General features: G+C 38.1%; 1 protein-coding gene across 1 annotated transcript in view; it reads right to left on the bottom strand.

Moving 5' to 3' along the window:
- Window positions 1-574: 574 nt before the first annotated feature.
- The window catches only part of LOC112124821 (receptor-type tyrosine-protein phosphatase C-like), a 79,957-nt gene continuing 70,780 nt past the window's right edge, over window positions 575-9,751 (bottom strand). The window contains exons 11-19 of the mRNA XM_029912363.1: window positions 9,098-9,233; window positions 8,234-8,383; window positions 6,955-7,045; window positions 6,477-6,610; window positions 5,163-5,297; window positions 4,684-4,806; window positions 3,940-4,118; window positions 2,748-2,883; window positions 575-1,863 (exon numbers count right to left, since the gene is read on the bottom strand). Coding sequence (XP_029768223.1) covers window positions 1,582-1,863; window positions 2,748-2,883; window positions 3,940-4,118; window positions 4,684-4,806; window positions 5,163-5,297; window positions 6,477-6,610; window positions 6,955-7,045; window positions 8,234-8,383; window positions 9,098-9,233 — 1,366 coding nt within the window. The 3' untranslated portion in view covers window positions 575-1,581. The remainder of the gene's footprint in view (window positions 1,864-2,747; window positions 2,884-3,939; window positions 4,119-4,683; window positions 4,807-5,162; window positions 5,298-6,476; window positions 6,611-6,954; window positions 7,046-8,233; window positions 8,384-9,097; window positions 9,234-9,751) is intronic.

The raw sequence follows: 9,751 nt of genomic DNA, 5'->3' as shown, positions 1-9,751 counted from the left end.
GTTAGGAATCCCAGCTCTGCCACCTGTTGTATGACCTTGCATAAGTCATATTGTAACCCACACACCTTCTGGGTGTGGTGTTCTGTCCCATCTAGTGGCACTGAGACAACTTAGAAAGAGAGAGAAAATTAGTCTGCTCTACAGTCTTAGCTAACACCCAGCTGGCTTTTAGCCCATGTGGTAGAGGCTCATGCACTAAGCTCCAGAGATCCCAAGTTCAATCCCGCTGACTGGGGTCTACCCGTCCTTATCCCCGTGTTACAGATGAGGAAGCTAATACTTATCCACCTTTGTAAAGTGTCTGATCTTTTCAGATGAAGTGAATGATACAAGAATTAAGCACTACCATTGGTTCTGCTGAAATTGGCAGATATGGGGAACTACAAAACCATGTGCTGAGTGTAAATAAAAAACAACCCATTTGCATAGTCTACAAAGAGCAGGTGCACTTCAAGTCCCTTCATTCTTTTACATATAAGTAACTTTACACAGAGTTTTACATATTTCAGAATAATTCCCACTGTGCAATTTATTAATTGTCCTTTTTATTTGGCTTTAAAAGATTAGGCTGAAATCCACTAAGGCAATAGTAAAATAATCCAAACTGTAACATACAAATCATCATATTATTATGAAACCACTAAATAAAATCAGCAATGTGCTAGTAGCATGTACTATTAGTAGCATAGTATTTTGGAATGTTTAATATACATAATAGGTACAACACTTTTGCAGAAGCTCTCTCTTTAAATTAGAAAAAATTAGCACAAGAAGCAGTTGTGGTAACACATGGGATCTCAAGTTGCCAAATGTCAATTCAATTAACTATCAGAGTTTCTCCAATCAGTCAATACTCCAAGTTCTGGACTTTCTTATTTCAGAGTCAGATATTGAAGCCTCAGATGGAGTTGTGTGGAGCAATGAGGACATCTTGAGGCCAGTTAGAAAAATGCAAAGCTTACAGTCCTAGATAGGTAAGGATGTGTAGGACCAGTTACTCAGCTGGTGTAAATCCCCATAGACTTCAATGGAGCTGTAAGATATGGCCCAGATATGGCTTTGGTATTCTGCAAAGCACCTGCAAAGCAAGCACAACCCTAACTAAAGTCAATAGGAATTGCATTTCTGAAATTCAGGCCATATTCCTTACCCACTAAGTCAATTTAAAGATAGTAAGACAATAATTAGTTAAAAGAAAACTCATATTTGCCATACTTCTAACTTTATATTTATGACTGTACATTATTAGAGATTCCGGTCCTGGCTACTTACTTTCTTATAACAAAAAATAAGATTGAAAAAAGGTAGCATGACTTTTCTTTCCACTCCTGAATACCAGACCATAATGAAAATCAGCATTACAATATACAGATTTGTAAAAAAGATCAAAAATAATTCAAATAATTTGAAAGGAATAAAATGCAAATCTACACAAAAATTAAATTTTCACAGTGCATTACATTATCCACAAATTTCAAGTATTCTTTCCATACCGTACCTCTGAAAAATTAACTCAAGATCAAATCTCTACTACTTATTCTGTTTAAGATGCCTTTGTACATCCAAATTTCATATATTTTTCTATGCACTCTCAGTTAAAACTGGAGTCTTGGGTCCATTTGAAGAGCCTTCTGTTCCCTGAGTGCCATCTGCAGATTTGGAATCTTCACGCGCTTCCATATTCAGATTGGCCTCTGACTCCAGTGAGGTGATATCGATAGTAATCAAATTAGCTTCCTGATCTGTTTTATCTACTTCAATGTCAATTTCAACTGTATCTTCCTGCTTGCTGTTTTTCTTTACTTGTCCATTCTGTGCAGGGTAGATGCTGCTGATAGTATCATACAGGAACTGGTATTGTTCCTAATACAAAAAAGAAGGGATTAGTGTGGATGAAATGCCATGTGATTGAGCCAGGATGGCTGATTTTTTATTTTTTATTTTTTGTCTTAAGTGTTGACAATGTGAATCTTTCCATTTTATTGAAATATTCAGCATAAGGTGGTCTCCATGGCTGCTGGCCCACAGGAAGTTGAAGCAACTCCCTGCTATGCTCAATTCTGAGTTTATGGTGACACGGCACTGAGGGCATCCCTAATTCCAGGTAGATCAGGTACTAGGTCACTACCTAAAATCACCCTATTCCCAAGGCAGCGCAGAATCCATCCCTCTTGATTCACATGGCAAACTATCAAAAGTTTGTTTAAAAGAGATTCAAGCAGGTGGATTAAGTGTACGGTAGTGACTACTGTTCAGTTCTCTAATAAACCACAGCAGAGTTAGCAAATCTAGTTGATTTAGATGGATTGTCAGAGAGAAGAATGCATATTGCATGCAAGCAGGAAAGCAGCTCCTTCTGTGCACTCTTCAGAAAATACGGAGGGCATTTTCTAACCTGCCTAAGGGAGTTAGGCATCCAATTCCCATGGAATTCAGTGGAAGATGTGCTCCTAAATCCCGTAGGCAGCTGCCAAAGTTCCAGCCTAAAAAATTAATGGTTTACAAACAACATGTTCTGTTCACCTTTTCAGTTTCAAGAAACTGATTATTATAGCTGTGGATAGGTTGCAGACTAGTTCCTTCTTATCACCAATAGCTAATTCACAACTGCTGATGAATAATTAGGGATGAGATAATTATAATACATGTTTCCTATGGAGAAACATTGCCAGTGGTTATTAGAACATTCATGTCTAAAGATAAGCAAATCTATTGCATCATTTGGTTAACTCATAGGATTTACTTACAAAAGTGGGGACCATTCCTGGCCTGGCACGTCGAAGAGATTTCACTACTTGGAAGACATCAATCACATCTTCTGTTTCTGCACTTTCCAAGAGAGTCAACAAGGCGCAAAACACACCAGTTTGTTCAGATCCATCACTAGAAGATACACATTATTGGAATTCAAAAATCAGTACAATTTATCACTAGCAGTTAGGTTTATTTTAAAGATTATTGTACTGACAAAAGTCACAAAGATTCCCATCTCTGAAATATTTCTAACTGGATTTCTAACCGTTAAGATGCAAAGAGGACATCCGATTTTTACTGTGCTAGATTATACTAGCCCTTATGTAGCCATTCAATTGTGGAGGTGAGGGGGGGAGGAGGGCAGGAAAGGCAGCCTCTTCTCCCTTTTTTGTAGCTGGGTAAGGATCAACCAGATTTAGCTCCTGCCCTTGGGCACTACAGGGCTACTATCATGATGGTTTCCCAGTGGTGCATGACACTTACCAGTGGGTAGGGAGTAAGTGTAGCCATAACTCTTCCTTTCCCATCCCACCCCCAATATGCTTTCAGTGGCCAGAATTGCTGATTTGTCTTACAAGATGAGTAAACTGCCCCCCAGTGCAACACAGAGCCCCAAAGAGGCACTGTGCCACTGTACTGGTGCTTCACGTCACTCCCAACTCAGGCCACATAAGACTAGGACCATACTGATGTTAACAGCTAGCCATGTGCGAGGTATAATGGCCAGCAAAGGAACCAGATCCATATATACTAGGTTTGGTGAAATTTACACCTCCCTGAACAAGGCTGGCCTTTCCAGCTGGTGGGTGCAGCCTTACAATCCACTGTGAGCTTCACGAGGACCCCTGCCAACAGAATGTTGGAAGAATGTGCTGAGCGGACCTTTCTTTGGCCATGGCTTTGTACCAGCCAGCACATCTACTTTTAGATAGCTCTCGCCTTCTGCCCTGACCCATGTCTCAATGGAGGGGAGGTTGTGGCCACTTTGCAATGTTGCATAATGCACAGGTGAACAGTCTGCCATGGGAGCCCTCTGCTGGGATAAGCTGGCATACACTGTAGGGTGAATTTAGTCTGCAGGCTTTAGGAAAGTTTAGGAGCAAAGGTAAGCATTATGAAACTGCTATTGCCAAGTATAACCAAACCGTAGAAATGCACTAAAATATCTATAGCATCCAGACCCACCGGCAGTGAATGACAATTGGAACGCTCCGGCTGTATCTGCTGTCCTCAGTGACACTTTTAGCTGCAAGTTTTTGTTTGAGGTTCAGAATCATGTTGACTAAGTCTTTGGGGTTTTCAGGAAGGTCCAAGCCATTCCACTTGTGGTACTGGTACAAATACACATTTCGAGTTTCTTTCCTCTGCAAAACAGAGATAAACATATAGTAAATTCAAGGGATAACATAATGATCCATATTATATTTATTCCACGTAAATTTAAAAAAAAAATCCTGATAATCACTTAGGACTAGATTGACTTGAACTATGCCTGTGCAGGGTGATAACATTGTGGGTACTCAGACCTTGTGCACCCACTACCATCCATTTAGGAGGTAGATTGGGCCTGGGTGGAGACTTGACTGAATTACCTCACAGTGTGTCATAATTTTCTATGGGACCAGGCCAGCAATAAATTACTGTCCACTGGAGACAGAGAAGAGCAAGATGGGAGCTGTGCCTCAGGGAGATCTCTATCCCTCATCTTACTTATGTCTGACTTTGTAATTCAATGGTGACTGTAAGTCACATTTTAATGACTATTAAAACGTTTAAAGCAAGGAACTAATAAAACATCAGCTATCAAAACACAAGCAGGTTTGTTCTTGTCTTTTGGTTGTTCCTTATTTTGTTTGCCCTTTACAAAAGACGAAGTTTAAAATAGAAAAACAAATGTAAAATTCCCATCTGTCATTTTTTATCTTTTACCTTCACATGTGTTACATCAAATGCGCGTATGGTGTAACTAGAAGACAGGTTGACATCTTTCATTTCAACTTCTATGCCTTCATATGTTTGTTTTCCTTCTCCCCAATATTGTGCACAGAGTTGCTAGAAATGAAGTATAAATCAGTCCTTATTTTTATCATTGCTTTTGCTTTTCTTCCCAAATCAATTTAAAGGATGCATATATTCTATAACTATTCAGTTTCATTTTATTATAAAATACATCATTGATGAATTTTTATGGTGTAATCAAATATTCATTTCAGCACAATTTAAAATATAAGGATTGAATAAATCCTATTAGAAAACAAAATAATTGATAAGTTGAGTCACTTTCTGACAGAGTCACATTTTTGGTTTGGAAATTAGAATTTCGTTGCAATTTAGAGATTGGAATTCTGTTCTTTTCTCTTATGAAGAGTATCGTATCATATACTTTACTTTGAAGATGACAAACTAACCTGATCTCCTTCTTTCAGCTCTGTCAACATAACAATTACTTTGACTTTTCTCTGAAAGATCATTTGCCAGAAGTCATTGATCGTTTCTGGGAGTGGCCCTTGGGTTGCAATCATTTCTTTTGGACCCCAGTAGCCCTAAAAAAAAGTCCATTTGAACATATGATTTATTTTTACTAATTCATCTGAAAGGCAGTTGTCATGTGTAAAGAAGTATTTACCATCTAAAGGGAGTCTGGTAGCCTACATGAATGAGTTAACGGTCTCAGTATAGTTTCTAGAGGACAAGTATCCATTTTAAAAAAACATCATCACAACTGGCAATAGTTCATAGTGTCACCAGAAAGGACAAAAATTGGTGGGCACGAGTGACCCTCCATAACTAGCAGTCCTTTATCCAGGACAAAGTTGAGACACATTTGTACAGCCCTGTGGGAAAGCTTAGACTGCCAGTATCTGAGGCAGAAAGCATTTTGGGGTTACAAAGAAGGTTTTGCACTCCGCAGTTGGTATTAGAAACTGGATATTGAGTGACGCCTCTTGCAACGTCACAGAGCAGCTAAGCAAGTCAATGCAGACTGACATTGTAGCTATTAGTAAACAGATATTTACAATCAGTAGATATGCTAACTGTATTTTTGTCTACAGAGTTCAGACAAATCCCACTCATTGTTAGTTATATCTGTTAGTGTCCAACAAAGGCCCTCCAAAGATGGTATCTTTTAGATGTGACTGTGCCACTAAAAGCTTGCTTTTCAATGCTGGCCTCTGTTTTCACTAGGCCAAATTTGTACCCACAAAAAACTGCATAAAATTGACTGTAAGGGAAATTAATATATATAACTACCTGTGTGTACCTGGAATTCACATAGGTGGAGATCTACTCATATACATGCTGGCAAAAATATAGGTGGCACTGAAAAGCCTAGCTGAAAGTCAGGTTTTAAAAGAAACTATAAAAGATAATTATTTTACCATCACTCTGGTTATTGCAACACTCACTAGATCTAGGGCTATTACGATCGAAGTATTTAACTCTTTGAGGCTGTATAGATTAGGACAGTGTAAGGTAAGAGCTCTGTCTTTCTCCCCTGGGACAACCAATATTACAAGATCTTTGTGATTCAGTCTATAAATGAACATCCAAATAAAATGCCAGATCTTGATTGTCTTACTCACGTAACTAGTACCATGCTAATGAAGCCAATAGGACTACTGGAGAGAGTAAGATGAGCAGAAATTGGCACATAGCTATTATCAGGGACTATCAGCGGAAAGCATATTAGATACAAGTAGTTTTATCCTCTAAATACATACAGTTATGAATGATGCATTTATGTATCTGCTTGCTTCCTCACAATCACTGTCCTCATCAGATGATTCCTCTGAATCATGTTCACTCTCTTTGCTTTTCTCCTCTTCATGTTTAATTGGTACTCTGTTAAAGTCATCTGGAAAAAAAAAGTGTCACAACAATAGCTTCTATTGGCAGGAGGAAAGCAACCATCTCCCTTCTTAGTTTTGTTACAATGGAAAGGGAATGTAGAAAAAGTGCCGTTATTCAGCAGTTATGCAATGGCATAGAGGCAGCAGACATGCCACAATGGTTGTTTGGGGAAAAAAATCAAGGACTCCTCACAGTTTATATTGTAACAAATCATCCACTTCCTAAATTTTCTAGTGTGGAGTACATATCAATATGGTAATTTACTGTCCTGTTTTATCCATAATCTTTTGTAAGAAGCCTTCATACAATTAGAACAAACTGACTGCAGACATCATCGCAAACACTTACATGGAATCATTTTGGAATTCCGGTTTTTACTTTTATTTTCCTGTCGATTGCCAGTGTTCTGTGTCCGCCATCCCCTGTAGGATGGTAGCCTCTAAGGAAAGAAAGCATACAAGGTCACACCATGTGCTAAACAATGGTTTGGCCAGCTTTATAAAATGGTGATACTCTCAGAGACCCATCTCCTCTCTTAATATCTCAGTCCCTCACTGCTTCATTTCATTCCATGGAAGTGCCTGGACCACAATTTATGAACCCTTGAACCTACCACGTGCAGTATCACAAGAAATCATGCAGATGGAAACAATTTAAAAAGATTGCACTGCTGTATTTTATGAACAATGTTAACAAAAAAGGAATAAAATTGCTATTTCTTTAAGCTATTTCACCACCTTAAAAGTTTTTCCAGGAACACAGAGTTAATTTATTAAGCTAATTATGGTACTGCAAGAGTATATATGCCACAGAAAATACATCTGTGTAATGATCTACCAACTATGGTACCCACTCTTCGTGGGCATCATAAGCAAGCTGATTTTTTGTCAAATACATGGATCGCTAGTGGTAATTTGCACCCTCACATCCACATTGGCACAAAGACATTATTGCTACAAATAAACTGATAGCCCTAGGTTCAATTATTTTAAAACATTTTACGTCTCTCTAAGGTCCTTATCCTACAAGCTATTCTACTCAGGCAGTTGCTTGTTCTGCACCTATGTGGAAAAGCTTGCAGGATTGGAGCCTAAATCTTTAATTTTATACACACTCCTGGTTCAGCCACAGGAAATTATATATTTGTCCATTATATTTTTTCTCTAGTTTCTCATAAGAAAAAAGAATTAAAGCTATGGAACCTTAAGGGGAAGAACTGAAAAAAAAAAAGAATTACTATATATTTTCAGTAAGATAAAAATAATTAAAAAATACAAAATATCAATTTACAATCAGAAATACTGGAACAGGTAAAACACAGTATGAATACTTCCGGGGCCAGATTCTTGTAAAATGGCCTAGCTCAGCTGAAGACAATGTCACTATGCCCATTTAGACCAGATGAGTATCTGGCCCCATCCCTATTCCCCAGCAACCAAATATTGGATCTAATTCTGCCACCCTCGCTTTGAGCAGTTCCTTAGTTTGTTGATTTCATTTAAAATTACCAATTTACTTGGCAGAATTTGGCTCTGAATTATTGGCTTATTTAAATTACCGCATGTCACTTTTTTGTTTAAAATCAGAACAGAGTGTCGAATAAAACAGAATGCACTATTATATTTACCTGGAATTCGGCTTCCAGCAGAGAGGGGTCACTGGGAGGATCTCTTTTCTTCAGATTATTAAGATAGGTGTGCAGTTCAGAGAGCGTGACCTCTGTTTCACCAAACTGATTGTATTCCACCAGTGCTTGATGGATCAGGATGTACTGTGCCTAGTGTTCCCCAATTTAAGGATGAGGTGGATTTCAAAAATTAAAAATAATAATTATAAAGAAGAGATTTTTCAAATTGCTCTTGCTATCTAAAACATACTGTAATATTTATGTATTCTTATTACTGTTGCTATATTAAACTGGCAGTAGATACAGCTATTACTATGTCAATTAAATGCAATTGGCTGTGTTAGTGCAACATTTAGTGCTTTTGATCAAAGGTGCTATATAAATAAAATGCAACATAACTTAGATTGTACAGCTAAGAATTTGGGGTGGGGTTTTCCAAAACACCCACCTAAGTTAGGAGCTCAAGTCCTATCAGTCATTTTCAATGGAACTTGTGCTCCTAAGCACTTCTGAAAATCCCACACTAAAGAAAAAAAAGTGAATATGCATAGTTAACCTTGCCCCAAAATGTTCATATTTGGGTGCCAAAAGATAATAGGCTCCTATATATTTGTGTCCCTTTTTTTTGGTTGCAATTCTAAATTTTTAAAAAATGGTTGAAATGTCAAACTTTGGAAAATGCTGACCATCCCTGCTTCATAGATGGTTTTCCTCCCTCTGTTCTTTCATAGTTTTATATTTCCCTGGACAACTGCAATGGTAAATCATGGCCATATTAGTTTTACCTAGAGTTGAGCTAGCTGGCCACAGCTTTTCCTAAGGGAGATTAATAAATGAAACAAAGCAGCAAGCTCTAGAACATACCTCTACTTGAACCATGAGGCATCGCTGTCGACGGAGCTTTACAACATAGCCATAAACATCCACTCTGCCTTCTACCTCTAGCCCCTCCAGCATAGCGTCGATCGCAATATAGGTTCCAGTTCGTCCAACACCAGCACTGACAAGTACAAAGTGATAGTTATTGAGAGAGGAGGATGAATGCCAGTCATGTTCTGCAAGGTGATGCTAAGCAGTGCAAAGAGTGTGGCTTATAATAAATTAATCTACAATTCAAAAGTCTGGTAAACTTACATTTTAAATATCTTTTAAATAAATAAGGACAATATTTTCAAACTAAATAAGTGTCTGCTTTTTAAAAGTTGCAAGCATCCTCAGGTCCCATTGATCTGAATAGGAGTTGTAGGCTTTTATTACCTTTGAAAATCAGGCCTCTTATTTAGGTCTGTAAATATGGAATTAGGTGCCTTACTTTAAAGCAACCAACTTTGAAAATTTTGGTCTAAGCAACTATTGCTAACCTTCCCTGACTTGTTTATCTGGTGTCAAGAATCAGGGGGTAGCCGTGTTAGTCTGTATCTACAAAAACAACAAGGAGTCTGGTGGCACCTTAAAGACTAACAGATTTATTTGGGCATAAGCTTTCGTGAGTAAAAACCTCAAGTGAGGTGCCACCAG

Source organism: Terrapene carolina, unplaced genomic scaffold (assembly GCF_002925995.2).
Source record: "Terrapene carolina triunguis isolate 2854851 unplaced genomic scaffold, T_m_triunguis-2.0 Scaffold210, whole genome shotgun sequence".
Classification (NCBI taxonomy): Eukaryota; Metazoa; Chordata; order Testudines; family Emydidae; genus Terrapene; species Terrapene triunguis.
Note: the sequence above shows the minus strand (reverse complement) of the source record. Positions and strands in the feature narration are given on the sequence as shown.